We start from the raw sequence: 16,688 nt of genomic DNA on the forward strand, positions 1-16,688 counted from the left end.
GTACACCTTAAACTTACACAATGTTATATGTCAATTATATCTTAATAAAGCTAGATTTAAAAAGAACGATTGAAGAGCCTATGGACAGCTATCAAACTAAATTAGACTATCTCTGCCGCTGCTCATCTGAAATAAAATCTGTTTTAAACAAGCAAACAAAAGAAGAATGAAATGTAAAGGATAGATTCCATTGTTTACTAAAGTAGCGATCATCCTGTTGCAAATGCCAGGCACAGAAACTGGGTCTCTGTTTTCTTTCTACTTTCTAACTAAATGGAAGGAATTTTTTTTCTAAAATAAATTTGAAGGAGATGACGTAGGTGGATTGCTACACCTGGGCACTTTCTGTGTACAATAAAGTATTTCAGAAAAAGCTCTGTGCATTTGGCAACCTCTGTAGGTCACTGAGGTTGGACCTTATATGTCAAGCAGAAGCATTCGCTCTCCCACAATAATTGAGAAGAGGGAAGGTCAAAGCATCTCCCTAGGCCCACATGGCATTCAGGGCAGGTTCAGGATAAATTCACAGGCACAGCTAAGCAGCCTCTCTCTTTTGTGAGGGTGTCCAATAGCCTGACATTTCAGAAACCCAGCTCTTTTTAGCACCCCTATCTTTGTCCATTCTGGGCAGCTTTTCACTTTTCATTCTCTTGAATAGAAATGCAGTTCTCTCACCTGATTAAAAATATGTATAACTGGATGTGTGCCTTCTGCATCATGTGAAAGAAGAGGGAGGAATGATGGCTAATTTGAATGCAGAGCCTTCTATTTATTTTGATGACCATAGTTTTGTGGAATGAGAAGTTCAGTCTTGTTTGTTCTGTTCATTCTTACAAAAGGTATCAGCTCTCAGTTTTCTTTGAGACTCTTCCCTTTGTTTAACTACAAAGCCGTCTTTTATTGTCATGGAAACTATCACTTCAATACTGACATTTCTTCGAAAATTATTTAAGATAGTCAATCATGTTATAAAAAGTAAACATGAGGCTGGAAAAACTCCAGCAGATGCAGCAGAGAAAAAACTCATTTGCATTGCATAAATGGTATTAAATAGGAAACTGAAAAGCCTTGGTAACAAAGGAAGGACTTATTCAAGATGCAGTAATGGTCTAAGAAGGAAAGGCATTTTTCGGTGCACAAGTTAGCGCCATTAAGAAACCAGATATAAACGATGTGATGTCTCAATTCTAAATATGAAATAAATACACCTAAAATATTTAAATACAATTTAAAATCCCTTACTAAAGTGCCTCTTCAGAGCAGTGTAATATTGTACCTCTGAAAATACTGTCTTCTGTATCTAGAAGTGATACAGGCAACAAAGTTTCTTAGCCATTTTTTGTTGAAGTAATTGGTTTTATTTAGTTTTCTCCATGTTTACTTTCTGACACATTGGGTAAATCATTTGTTTATGCTTTTATTTTTCCTTGCCAATAATAGGTACTTGATATATAAATGTTGAAAGTATAGACAAGAAGCCAACCCAAAACTTTAAATGTTGGCCAAACAAATTTTGGCAAAAGCAGCCGTGACTTTTTCTTCTAGTCATTTATTCCTCTCTTGCTCAAAAAACTCCCTTGTCTCCCCACAAATAATGGGATTTCTGGAACATTATCATTTTTCTCAAATAAAAAAAGCATCTTTTCTACTAATTTACAAGTTTGAATTCAGTTTTGTATTGCTTTATTCCTGTTGCCTCATATCTTTATATAATTCTTCACTGTTTAATTTGATTTTAAACTTCCTGAATGGAAATCTAAAAGTATTCTGGGCATTATCCCAAAAGAAATTGTAAATTTTCTTTTTGGATAAAAATTAATAATTAAAAATGATTTGGGGATTTTTTTTTGGTTATCAAATATGAAGAAACAATATGCATTTGTTTAATGCAGATTAGGACTCAAAATGGGTTATTTGGCAAAATTAAATTATTTAATGAAAATCTAATATAGATGTGGAATTTATAATGAAATTAATTTTTCTCCCCTTTTATTCTTTACTGAAAACATTGCAGTGGTCTCCTAATTTATATATGTGTTGATGGACCAGGAAGTGCCTTTGATCTGCATTGTATAACTTTCTACTATCTCTTCTCTCATCAGACTCCAAATCTAAAAAAAAATTCCTGTCCAGCAAATGAAATAATTGCTTTTTTATGAAAAACATGGGAAGGAGCAATTACTTTCTTTAACATATTCTTGGGGTCCTATCCTAGTTTCCATCCTCCATAGCAGTACATGGCAGAATTAAAATATATTAAAATGTAAGTTTATTGATTTAGCAAGAGTGATCTAAGAAAGTTTTCTTTGTGACCGGCATTGTGCCGGGTGTGAAAAGTATCGACATGAGTCCCTGCCCATCAATCTCTTACGAGTTTCTTAAAAAAGACACCACATTTGTAGAGTGTCATTTTCCCTTTTTAGGTTTAAAGGTAAACATCAAAATTCAAAAGTGGAATCATTATGTTTACTTTAAACAAAACCTAATAATTTATTAGGATTTATCACTTATTACTGACTATCATGGGGCCTTCTGATACAAAGTGGTGCATGTGACGTCTTTGTGATGTATTCAATTCTGTGTCATTTGAAATTTTACTGAAGAGAAGGCCATGATACGTACTTATGGAGAAAACAAGTCACTTGATGATCTGCAAATGGATTGCTTGTCATACACATGACTAATGTTATTTATTCACAACAGCAGAACCATCAGCGGTTAACTCATTTAAATTAATTCATAAAAACTTAGACCTTAGGGCAACTGGAATTCATTCATATGCAAGTTATATGAATATATCTACTATTAAAATATATAATATATACACATATTCATACATATAATGACATACGTACATATATATGTATCTAGCATCCTATTTCAAAAATTATTTCATGTAATACAGTTTACTTGTGGATGTAGGTGAATACATGTATTTCACTGATATTAACATCTAGTAGTGATATCCAGAAAACCAGGCAACATTGTAGTATGCCATTAAAAGACCACACAGTGAATAAGACACAAGCACATAGAAGTTCACTTTATTGTTATTAATGCTTAAGTGCAAATAGATTTGTGATCACAGACTTTGGATAAAGGAAAGTACCAGAACCATCCTAGAACAATCATATTAATCTAGAAAATTTACAGAAAGCAGGTGAATGAGCTTCCCAACATCCTATAGAGCAAGAGGTAGAGATATTGCCAGAGACAGCTGGTTCTTTCTTTCCCTCAATTGAAAATGTGGCTGTGATGCTGAGTTTTGCTCCAGGACCAGGAATAACTAGTATTTCTAAGCATTCCCATGAGCAAAAGTGCACAGAAAGTCTTCAAAATGTCATTAGCATAGCAGCAATTGTCTGTTTATTCAACTGTGGAGAGACTCTGCCTGTGTGGAGAGGTCAGCTGTTCCCCCTCAGGACACACAGGCGCAAGGGAAATGCCAGGGCCAGAGAAGTGCTGAGACGGACATGCTGCCCGCTCTCCAGCTCCAGAGTCATCTCGATGCTGCTAAGTTCTGCATCCTTGGCCAAATAAATCAGAACGTTATACCTGTTCTGTACGTGTTTCGTCTCCTCCTGCCAATCCATAGCTTAATTAGGGTGCTATGAAAGTATAGTCCAGTGAGATCTGTGTGCATTAATTAATTTTAGAATGAACAGGTTTTAAAAAGTGTTTATGGAACTATAGCATTCTCAGTTATTTTACAGATTCTGCAAAATTAGTTTTCATTCTTCTAATGAAATGCATTGTGTCACGACAGCTAAGTCATTTAATTCTTAACTGGGTGAAGGTGTTGAAGAGAAATCTACAAAATTAACTACAGAAATAATAAATACAATATAGGCCATTATTATTTTCCCACGTAGACAAAAGTTACTTTTATGTCCAGAGAGTAGTGACATTTTGGATTATGACTGTTATTTCCAGCAATTGCTGTTCTAAATGAAATAGCTAAATGGGCTTTGGGCGTTCACAACCTGTATATTACAATGCCTTCGTCTACTACTTTGGCACCATGCATCCCAGGACCCAGTGATTTTTGCGGACTCCAAAGAGAAATTCATTCTTCATCTCTCAGGATTGCAATGAAAATACTCTTATGGTTATGATTGTCTCTCTTGGTCTGTTTCACAGCCTTCATACTGAAGTTGTAAATTTCAAAGACACTTTTTTACCTCCCAAAATATGATCTGTAAATACCAATTTTTTACAGTAAACAGTAATTCTATGAAATACAGTCCTATGAAAACATCTTTGATGTTTTATATTATTGGTGATTCTTATTAAAATTACTGTAATAGTTTTTTTCCCCCCTCATTTCCTACAGATGCATATACAACCTCAGAGGTCACTTATATTTGGACATACAATGCATCTGATTCAGTACAAGTTGCTCCTGATGGCTCCAGGTTAAATCAATATGATCTGCTGGGCCAATCAATTGGGAAGGAGACAATTAAATCTAGTACAGGTAAGTAAAATGAGTCTAAAGAAAAGCTAGTTCCTAAGAATATTAAATGGGTTAAAGTCATTGGAAGTGTGTCAGTTAGCTTAAAACCTTTTCCTCTTGATGTCTAAGAGCTAGCAGTACAGATTGTGCTTGGGAACTTTTTACAAATTCAGAATCTCAGGCCGACCCCTTACTAAGTCAAGATCTGCATTTTAACAAGATTTCAAGGAGATTCCAAGGTGTGCATTCAAGTTTCAAAAAACACCGGTCTAAAGTATGCAACCAACTCAAAAAAATGTGTGTTTCCAGAGAAGCCAATTTTACTTTGAAACAGTGTTGCAATTTCCCTCACCTTCTAATTCTTTCTCCCCTATTTTGGATAAGTCACGACTATTCAACTCTTAATTTATGGATAATTACTCCTGGCCTGTTTGGGAAAGCTAGTCCTTTCCCATGGGCACACTCATGTAAGGAGAAGCAGCCATATGAATGAACTAATGACCTCACATCTGCCAGATGTAAACCCAGAGAGCAGAAAGGAAAGTAGCTAGGAGGCTCAGATAGAACTGACTGCAGTGAATTAGAACAGACATACAGCACTGAGACGTTCAGAATTGGTGACAGGATCAAAAGTGTAAAATCTCGGCCAGAAGATCAGTCTTGGAGATGTGGGCAGAAATCAGCACTTTAAAGTGTGGGAGAGGAGTGGACTGAAAACAATCAAAATCGAGGCTTGAGGTTGGTACCAGAAGGTCTGAGGGACCCGAGCAAGTAAAATAATCTACCATCAGAGAGCAGAGAGCATTCATGAATCCTCTACGCCCTTGGCCAGTAAGCATGACCTAGAGAGAAAAACGAATGCCATACTGTGCACACACACAGTTCAAGCTTCTTGGTCATATTAAATTTTTCTTTTAAATATTCTTGCTACACTAAGGGGGGCATTTAAATGTTATATACTTTCCGTGTCACATATAGGATAAACTCTTTCCTTTTTAAAATCAGGGACTGTTCTTTGTCTAATCCCTTCCACTTCCAAAACGTTCCAACTATTGACTGCTGCAGTTTCCTAAGCTTCTTAAATTTTTCTTCTAGGTGAATATACTGTAATGACAGCTCATTTCCACTTGAAAAGAAAAATTGGGTATTTTGTGATTCAGACATATCTGCCTTGCATCATGACTGTCATTCTCTCCCAAGTGTCATTCTGGCTTAACAGAGAATCTGTGCCTGCAAGAACTGTGTTTGGTGAGTGAGTAACTACGCCCTTTGCTGTACAGGACGTTTTGTTTCATTGCGCACTTTCAAACGCGTTATCTTTCTTGATCCTCACCCCAGTAGTTTGTGGTGTGTGGGGCCGGGAGTATTGGGTTCACCTTGTAGGTGAGGAAACTGAGGCTCAGGGAGGTAAAATACAGAGTCAGTGTCACACTCTGAATAAGGGATAAAAACAATACTTAGATACTCTGAAATGCATTGTCTTCTTTCTGTTAAATCATTTTGCTTGCCAATATTTGTTTCCATGTTAGTGAAAGAAGAATATTTTTAGTATTCTCATATTTTTTTTACTGTAGAGTATAATAGTACCACATTTCTAGCCTTTCTATGTTTTTTATTTTATTTTTTGTTTGGTTTTTAGATGAACAAAGATCTTAGTACTTTAAGTTAAAGAAAGAAAGAGAGGAAGGGAAAGAGAGATAAAAAGAGACTCCTCATTTGCTAACAGTAGTGTGTTTAATAACAAAGTTAATTTTCTTGATTTAGACCATGCAGGGAAATTTGGTTACTGCTTTTTGGATAATGAACTAGGCTGAGCACATTTTTGACAAAGTAGATTACCTTCATGTATTTCATCCACTCATTGATTTAGGAAAGTTTTATTGAAAATCTACTCTGTTGGTTACTATATCAGGCCCTAAATCTGCAAAAACATATAAAATATAGTTCCTGCATTCAACTAGCTCTGTATGGTGGAAGGTACCAGAAGAAGCAGGAAAGATAGTGTCGCCACAAAATGAAGGCATTATAAAAGAGGCATGTACAAGTCGTTAAAAAAGACAACAGCATGGATCCTCATGCAGAGAACTGATTGAAAAACTGAGCTAACATTTGACTTAAGTCTTGAAGGATGAGTAGTAGTGTCCCAGGCAGATGAGATGAAACAAGAATCCAAGCCAAATGGGATTAATTTTGCAATGATATGAAGGGATGAAAAAACATAATGTATTCAGTGACAGTGAGCTGTTTCAGTGTCAGTGGGTGTACATACAATCGAAGTTTAGTTTGAGGCCTAAATGAGATGGGCCTTGTAGGCCATGTTAACACAACATATAGACCATAGTGTTTTGAGGCCATAGACATGTGTGAAGCTCTGAGAACAGTGCCTGGCATTTAATATGCACTATATAACTGTTAGCTATTCTTATTAACAGTGGAGAAAAAAATCAGTTTGATTCTCAATGAATAATTCAGAAAGAAATTTAGAAAATTATTCCATTATAATAACATCCAAAAGAATAAAATACCTAGGCACAAATTTAACCTAGTATGTGAAAGACTTGTCCACTGAGAATCACAAAGCATTGCAGAAAGAAACTATGACCTAATTAAAATGAAAAGACATCTCATATTTATGAATTGGAAGACAGTGCTGTTAAGATGAGAATAATCCCCTGAGCAATCTATAGATTCAATTCAATACCTGTCAAAAGTCCAGTGACTTTTTTTTTTCAGAAATGACAAAGTTGATCCTCAAATTCACATAAAATTGCAAGGGGCTCCAAATGGCTGAAACCATATTTTTTTTAAAAAGTTGCTGGACTCACGTTTCCTAGCTTCAAAATCTAGTACAAAGCTACGTTAATCAAAATAGTGTGACAGTGCCACAGGGATAGACATATAGACCAATGGAATAGAACTGAGAGACCATAAGCAAACACAAACAACTATGGCCAGTGGATTTTCACAAGAGTGCTAAGACTATTCTGCTGGGAGATATTAGTCTCTTCACCAGATGGTGCTGGGACAGCTGGATGACCACCACCACATGCAAAGGAATGACGTTGGACCCCTACCTCACTCCAGATTAAACAATTAACTAAACAGATACACAAATTTAGTCTAAAATCTAAAACTATAAAACTATTAGAAGAAAACATAGGATAAATATTTATGGTTTCATATCTAGCAGTGGATTCTTAGATTTAACATCAAGAGCATGAGTAACAAAGAAAAAAATAGATAAATTGAATTTCATTAAAGTTAAAAACTTTTGTGTCTCAAAGTACATCATCAAGAATGTGAAAAGACGACTTACACGTGGGAGAAAATATTTGATAATCACTTATCTGATAACAGTTTAATATCCTGAATAATGAATGAACTCTTACAACTAAAAAACAAAAAGACCAAAAAAAAACTGATTTAAAAATGGGTAAAGAACTTGAATGGACTTTTTGTTTTTTCTAAAGAAATATACAAATGTCAAACAAGCACAAGAAATGATGTGCATCATTGGACATTAAGGAAATGCGAATCAAAACCACATTAAAATCCATTTCACACACATTAGGATGGCTATGATAATAAAACAAACAAAGCAAAACAAAAGGACATGAGTGTTGGTGAGGTTGTGGAGAAGTAGAAACCCTCCTATACTGCTGGTAGGAGTGCAGTTCAGCTATTCCACAAAAAGTTATATACAGAATTACAATGTGGTCTACCAATTCGTCCAGGCATTACCTAAGATTAATAAAAATGTAAGTTCACAGGGAAGGTTGTACACAGGGGTTTATAGTAGCATCATTCCTAATAGTCAAAAGAATGGAAACAACCCAAACTCCCTTCTGTAGATGAATGGATAACCAAAATATGGTATATACTTACAGTACAGCATCATTCATCCACAGGAAGGATTAAGTACTGGTAACATGGTACAACAGGGATGAATCTTGAAAACATCATGCTAAGTGAAAGAAGGCAGATGCAAAGGTCACATATTTTATGATTTCTTTCATATGTGTTATCCAGAATAGACAAATCCATAAAGGCAATAAGCAGTTTAGTGATTGCCAAGGGGTGGAGGCAGAGGAAACTGGGGAGTGACTATGTAAGAACAGGGTGTTCTTCTAAAGTGATGAAAACGTCTTGAAACTAGGGAGAGGTGATTGCAGAACTTTGTGAATGAGTAAATGCCACTGAATTGCACATTTTAAAATGATTAAATGTATATTATGTGAATTTCATCTCCTTTATAGTAACTTTTAAAAGTCAAGAGTTGAAAAAATAATAGCATTGAATGAGCACATCGAGGATTTCCCAGGATTCAGGAATCTTCTCAGATGTCTCTTTCAAAATTTGCAAAGAATTAAATCAAAGACAAAAAAATTTGATGTGACCAAAAATAAGAGAAAATTTCCATTCAAATGGCTTGAAAAATAGTTACACATTTTTCAGAGCACAAATAATGCAGAAAACAAAGGTTTTAGGGAAAATTACATCATAATTAAAAACAGAAAGGAAATGATTAGGCCAGAATGGATCTTCCAGAAAGGTCTAAATTTATATATAAATATAGAGCAAATCAGATAAATTAAATAATGCAGTATTTGTTCAACAAATGTAAGGAAAATAAAATACTGCATTGTGGCAAATAAAAATAGAGATTCGTAGCATAAATCGCATGGATGCATATGTTAAAAGAAGCCAATAGAAAACTACCTCAGTATAGAGGAGAGAGAAATAGATGAATATTTAACTTTAAATCTACAGAATGTCTTAGTATCAAGGTTACTAGTTTGAACTATAACAAATGTACACGTTTTTAAAGATTGATTACAAAAATAACATCTATAAGTTAAAAATTCAGACTATATTCGAACCTGTACATTTTATGCACATGATTTGTAATACAGGTTTAAGGATCCAGAAGTCATAATTTCGTGCATATGAGCTGTTAGGTGGTAAAAGCATTTTACTATTATCTCTACAAGTTATTCTGTGTCAGACTTGTAGTGAACGTAATTCCTTGTGAGTGTGTATGTATATCCTTGTGCAAGTAAAAGATAAAAATCCTATGTCCTGTCTGGAGTAAGACTTGAAACCTGCCCAGCCTCCTTCTTCTCACTCCATCCTTCACTGTTTTCTGCCTCCTTCTGAGTTTGGACTTCATCTAACTGATATATAGCAGTTACCAAAATAGTGTCTACCCTCTCCAAGATTTTCTCCCTGAATCCACCACAAGGAGATGGTCTATAAACTGATTAGAGATTATTAAATCATCTGCCCTCCTTCTGCTTCTGAGGCTTTCTGTGGTGGGCAACCTCCCCCACAAGTAAAACAAAACAAAAAAACTATTACAGTTATGAAATTAATACGCCCTGGAAGACAGATGTCAAATTTCCCAACCTTTGAGATCTGGCTTCATGCCACGAATAGAATAAGAAAACAGAGCAAACAAGACATTGGCAGAGGAGTTGAAATTAGAATGTGCACCCCTTTGATATTAGAGACTTTGCTGCATTTATGAAACACATACTATTGGTGATTGGAAAACTGGCGATTGGAAAAATAAGAACATTCCACATTAACTTTTGACAAAACAGTCATCTACTGGGCAGAAGGTTCCTTCATAAGGAGGTTATTGTAGTTAGTAAAGAGATAATCATGATCTGATATAATGAATATATATATATTTTTTCCTTTAAAGCAGCTAACACTTTTGAGTGCTTAGCTACATATTTGAAAGAATAATGCACCAGGACAAAGACAGCGTGTATCAAGTCCTGATTTTACTTCTGCATTAAGTGCGAGTGTAATCTCTCTAAATTCTAGATTTTTTTATCTGCTGTAATTTGATATAAAACTTATGCTATCTACTTCATAGGGATTCCTAAAACAATATGTGTGCAGGTTTTCTTAAATCCTAAAGTAAATGTATGCTTTTATTGTTTTATATATTCAACAGATAGCAAGTTTAGGTATTTTCTGATAACCAAGGATACTGTAGAATGTTCCACGAATTCAAGTGGTCTATGGATCAAGGCATGCCAAGGTAGGAAAGGGCATTCCATAAGAACGGGGCGAAAAATCAAAGCTAAGAGAAAGTGGAGCTCATAGAAAACAGAGGACAGAATGGTGGTTGCCAGGGGCTGGGGTAGGGGAAATAGGGAGCGGCTGGTAAAAGCTATAAACTCTCAGTTAATAGACAGATAAGGTCTGATGATCTAATAACATGGTGACGATAGTTGATAACATTGTATTGTGTAATTGAAATTGACTAAGAGAACAGAACTTGTGTTTTCACCCCTCTCAGAAAAAAAAAACACATAAATATGTGAGATGATGCATGCGTTAAGTAACTCTATGATGGGGATCCTTTCATAATGTGTATCAATTCATCGCACTGTACACTTTAAATATATTACAATTTTCTTTGCCAATTATACCCCAATAAAGCTAAAAGAAATTTTAAAAAAGAGAAAGAAAATCAGAAAGTCAGCTGGATATAGCTTCAGTTTGTCTAGGCTGAAGAATTGGTACAGCCTCAGAAAGGGATATGGATGGCTTTAATTGGAAAGTAGGGAGAAAGCGGCCGCAGGAGTCGAATGCCTGGGCAGTAGTGGGATATGAAACGAACGAACAGAAAGCCCGTGCAGGGCAAAAACAGCCTCTGCCAAACTCGTTCCAAATCCCTGTCTTCCACAAGGCATGGGCTGCGGAGTGCTGATGGGCGGCACACCTGGCATCCCAGAACTGACTCTGGCACAAGGCAGCACCTGCTAATCAGCACGCTGCCAGCCCACCAGCCACCCTCCCGCCCGCTCTCAGAGCCTCAGCCCCGCCAGCCACTGCCAATTAGGAGAGTGACTGAGGCAAAATACATTAATAAGCCACGGCAAGGAAGATTAGGAAGCCTCACTGGTTCTAGTCTAGGGGCAGGTTTAGAAGTTGCTTCAGGAATACAGGTGGCCTGCTTAAGCTTGATTGATGAGACTGGATTACTAGCAAAGACATATGAAGAGAATTACAAATTATGCTGTTATTTTGTCAGTGAATTTTTTTTTAGACTTTTTTCAGAACATGCAAATATCCTTTCAATATAGTTATGACCATTTAAGTTATGAGAGCAGATTATCCAATGCCATTTCCTAAACTGAAAACTATGTGATTTCAGTGATGAGAAAATATTTGAAAATAGCTTTTTTTTAAATTGAAGTAGAGTTGGTTTATAATGTGTTAATTTCCAGTGTACAGCATAGTGATTCAGCTATATTATATATTCCTTTTCATATTCTTTTTCCTTATAGGCTTAAAATGGCATTTTTGAGCACCTCAGTGGGTCATATACTGTGTTAGACCCATTTATCATTTTTAATCAAATAATCATTATTTAATCATTTAATTCTGGGAAAAAAAAATCCCCGGTTAGGAAAGTAATTATCCCCCCTTTTCAAATAAGAACTTTGAAACCCGGCAGTGGTAAGAGACTACTCCGTTGCCAGACAGCAGGTCAGTAACAAAGAAAGAATTTGACCTTACAGCTCTCTGACTCTAATGCTTTCGCTTTTTCTACTGCACCATTAATGCCATCAAACTGCTTTGACCTTTTTGTTTTCCTTTTCGAGCCTGCAGTCAGAAATATACTGGGTGACTTCTTCAAACATGGGTAATTTCCGTGTGAGAGTCAGGCTTACTAAACATAGATCAGAACCTGAGGTGAATGTTCAGGTTTGAACAATAGTTACCTGTCGGTACCAGCAGCTACTTACTGAAGTCTTTTAGATTTCTTGCCCTGTTTGCTGCCCAGAAGTTGACACTATCAGATTGTGGTATAGTGACTAATGCATCAAATGACTTTTCAAAGGTCACTCCTGTCCAGTATTATGTTCTGCACTTATAAATAAAATTAACCTAGTTAATCCAAGGTTTTAAAAGTATAGTTACTTATAGTAGGTTCACCTTAGTCATTAGAAACTTCTTTTTAATCTGAGGTAGAGAATTTGTTACTGCTTTTGACTGCATTCTGTAAAACCATCTCTCTATTATACATTTTGTCTTGGAACTCACCTGTGAAGTCTTCATAATCTTATAGAATATATAAAGAAGGTTTTAGGTGTTTCAAAAGGATTTTTTCTAGTTACTGTTGTTTTGTTTTGATTTTTTTTTTTTTTAGTTTTCGCTTTCTTCACTTAAGCTTTGAAATAAAATGAAAAATAATGGCCTTTGCTACTCTATTTTACTATTTAGACAGGTCTAGGTCATTAAATATTTAGCTCACTATAGCAAAAGTGTGAGTGCATATTTATCTTTAGTTTTTAAACTCACAAAAATTAAAGGTATTATTTTTTTTCAAATATGTCATAGTCTTTCAAGGAAATGATTTCTACTCGGATGACTTATCTGATAAAAATAATTTAATAAGGCATTATTTATCACAAATAACATAATATCTCCTCAGTTAAATCACCTCAGGGAGCTATACGAAATCACCAAAACTATTAACATTTGCACAGTCACCCTGCATTTTATAACAATACAATTATAAGACTGAAATAGCAAAAGGATTTGGTAACAGTGGGGAGTTTACACAAGACAGTGTTTTCTGTGGTCTCCTGTTCTTTATTGCCTTATTGTCATCTGAATATATTCCTTGTCATATTGATTATATTATTTTCTTCTATACTTACAAAATAAGAATATTACTATTTTAGTTTAAACTATTTTAACAAAGTACTATAGACTGGGGGTCTAACAGACAACAGGGATTTATTTCTCACAGTTTTAGAGGCTGAAGGTTTGGAGTTAGGATGCCAGCGTGGTAGGTTCTGGTGAGAGCCCTCGTCATTGCAGGCTGCTGACTTCCTTGTATCCTCATGTGGCAGGAGAGTGAGCTAACTCTCTGGTCTCTTCTATCCCGTTACTGAGGGCTTCGGCTTCGTGACCAGATTATCTCTGAAAGGCCTCACCCCCATCACATCAGGAAGCAGATTTCAACAAATGAATCTGAGGGGAACACACCTGTGCAGTCCGTAACGGTGACTGTGACGTCTGGCAGTTACAGTAGGTTGAACTCTCTTGGGTAATGGAGCAGAGATGCAGGGATCCCAGGGTGATATCCTTGGAAGGCTGTCTTTGCTCGTTTTTAGATCGAACCTTTCCTTAACCAGAACTTCCACCTCATTCTTGATATCATTTGAGATTAGTTGTGAACCATGCTGGGTTTCTTGGACGTCACCTCTCAACTGTGGTAGATTACGATGGATGGGCAGTTCTTGGGAGACTGGTCTTAAGTCGTAATGACACTGCTGAATCCATTTGATAGCATTGGGCTACCAAATTATGCCTAATTAAGGAGCTGAATCATATCCTTTTAGAAATCTAGGAACAGAGTAGTTCAGCGATGAAGATAATGAATTTAACAAGATCAGAAATCTGTGGATCCATTCTGGGAAGATTTTGGACATTCTTGGAAAAGTGGGAAAAACAGAGAATCCAGTTCAACACTTTCCTTTCACGTTCCTTGTGAGCTACATTAAATTATCTCTCAAGGAAGGAAATGAATAACTAAAATAAAACAGCCCAAGGCTTTCTAGGCAACCATTTAAGCAGTATAATCCCTAGGTATCTTTTGATTTTTTTCTTAAATCGCCACTAGATGGGGCTCTTGCATCCTTGGATTCTTAGCTTCTTTATCTACACAGTGGGGGCCTAATGAACTCCGAAACAGCAGGGAACCTTAGCACTCTTTATTTGACAGGTTCCAAATGCGACATTTGCGTATATCATTTAATGTTCAAGTATATAAAATGTGTATTATAATTCCCATTTTAGAGGTAAGGTCAGTGAGGCTGAGAAAGAGAGGAGGAGAGAGGGAGAGGGCGGGGGAGGGAAAGAGAGACACAGGAGGATGATTTAACATTTGTTGGGCAATTCTGTGTACCAGGCAAATAGACCTGTACTCCCCATGACCTCCCCTACAAATATCATTTTCATTTTGCAGACGTGGGGAAGTGCTGAAGCTTAGCGAGTTCACACAGCTACTGTGACAAAAGCAGAATCCAAATCTGTGCCTGAGTTTAGTGCACCTTGTCTCTATGGATGGCCACTGCTGAGCAATCTAAACACTTCATGCACTTTTAATGCACGATATAACTTTAAAGTTTATAAAGATCTCAGGGGTTGACATAGCAAAATGCAAGGATTAGATTCATGATACTGACAAATACACAATGTAGACATACCACTGGCTTTGAAAGGGGAACCCATTTATAGATCAGGCAGTGCAATTTTAATGAAGAGTGTGGACTTCTGAGGCAGACTGCCTGGGTTTGTATCCCACCTCTACGACTTGCTAACAGAATGATCTTCACTAAAGTTCTCAGCCTCACTTAACCTCCGTTTCCTCAACTGTAAATGAGGATGATAATAATGCCTAACTCATAGGGCCATTATGAGAATCAAACAAATTTAATTCATGAAAAGTTCTTATAAGAAGATGTGGCATATAGTAGGTACTCCAAAGTAATACTTTTTAATCCTCTCTGGAGTAATGTAAGAATATGCGATTTATGTGTGAAAGGCTGCAGTGTGTACTCTTTTATGGCCCATTTATATTACGATGTTGTGATTAAATCTCGGTTTCGTTCTGAAGCTTACATGCTTCTTAACCTGTATGTTCCTCCTTACAGAATTTGTAAATATAGTCCCCCGGTGTTACCGTTCACAGTTTTTAAAATTAATTATTTCATTCGGTGGAACCAACAGAAAATAAGCATTTACTCTTGCTAGAATTGGAGTTAGGGGGCAGCATTTTTAAAAAAAAAAACATGATGAGCCACGTACCTACAAGCTGCTCAGTGTTGAGAAGTGAGAGAGACATGTAAATAAATATGAAATAAAGGATCATAGGTTCTGGGAGAAAAATATTCCAAATTGAGGTAAGGGCAAAAAGAAGGAAGGGAACAGTGAAATCTGCGGAAGTCAGAGAAGCCCCAAGGGAAGAAGAATCAAGTCAAGCCTTGCAAATTAGCATAATAAAAAAGGCCACATTCTTAGCAGAGAGGAAACAATTATCAAAAGCAACATGGAGCATCTGAAGAACAATAGATTACGGATTGGGTATCTCAAGTAGGGGACTCATGTTTGTAAAGATGGTTAGACAGAGACCAGTTCATGAACAGCCTTACATCCCATGCTGAAGCCATGGAAACTGCTTAAAGGGTATTTTAGTGAGGGAGTAAAATGGATGCATTTGAGTTCGGGGAAGACTGTTATGGGGAATATTGTATAGACTGAAATGGTACGAGCGATGGAGGGTGACTAGTTAAGAGACAACTGACATCATCCAGGTGAGAAATAACGGAAGCCTGAATAGGACAATGACTGCTGGTGGAGAAGGGGCTCATAGACGTGAGAGCTGCAGAGGAGGGAGAATATGCAGGATGTGGTGAACGGAAGGGGAGAGACATGGAGCCACTGCCACGTATGCCTAGATTTCTAACTGAGGGACTAGATGAATCTAATGCCATTCCCTACAATAGAGAATTATGCGAGGCAGGTTTTGGTTTAAACCAGAAATTCAATTGTGAATTAAATTCTGTTCTATTGTGAATAGAGATCTGAGATTTCCGTGGGACTCATCTTCTGTGGGATTACTATGAAAACTTCCTCCCGTCTCTCCGTCCTTCGTCTTGCTTTCTTCGTTCCATTCTACACCGTGCGGCAAAGCAACCTTTCTAAAACTCAGACCCGGTTGTAGAACCCCCTCCTGCATGAAGCTTTCCCTGACTTCACATTGTAGCCATTGACTGAAACCCCTTCCATGGCCACGAGGCCTTCAGGAGGCCTCCCCAGCCCAACCCATTGTGACTCGATCTTTTGCTACACTGGGAATGTGTTTTTTAGTTTATTGAATATATTCCTCAGATTCTTCAGATTTCCTCTTAGGAAGCCTTCTCTGACCCCTGAATCTTGGATAGGTACTTTTAGGTAGTGTCAGAGCACCCACTACATTCTCCAGCACTTATTCTGCCGTCTGTTTGATTTGCCTGTCCATTATCTGCATCTTCCAGCAGGTTATATTCTCCCTGAGCACATAATTGCTGTATTTTTTTGTACTCATGTCTCACAAAGTGTCAGGCACTCAGTACACTGGGTAGATTTTTTTTAATTAAAAATTAATGTCATATAGGAGGCTCAATAAATTTGTACTGAGTCCATGAGAGATATCCAG

The 16,688-nt window shown here is 36.7% G+C and overlaps 1 protein-coding gene across 5 annotated transcripts in view; it reads left to right on the forward strand.

Moving 5' to 3' along the window:
* GABRA2 (gamma-aminobutyric acid type A receptor subunit alpha2) overlaps nt 1-16,688 on the forward strand; it is a 110,457-nt gene that overhangs the window by 68,424 nt on the left and 25,345 nt on the right. For 3 of the 5 annotated variants that reach the window (XM_072973709.1, XM_072973703.1, XM_072973694.1), the window contains exons 5-7: nt 4,334-4,477; nt 5,552-5,704; nt 10,422-10,508. In XM_072973709.1, coding sequence (XP_072829810.1) covers nt 4,334-4,477; nt 5,552-5,704; nt 10,422-10,508 — 384 coding nt within the window. The remainder of the gene's footprint in view (nt 1-4,333; nt 4,478-5,551; nt 5,705-10,421; nt 10,509-16,688) is intronic. The other 2 variants (XM_031687571.2, XM_031687577.2) reach the window with 1 other exon arrangement.

This window comes from Vicugna pacos, chromosome 2 (genome assembly GCF_048564905.1).
Source record: "Vicugna pacos chromosome 2, VicPac4, whole genome shotgun sequence".
Classification (NCBI taxonomy): domain Eukaryota; kingdom Metazoa; phylum Chordata; class Mammalia; order Artiodactyla; family Camelidae; genus Vicugna; species Vicugna pacos.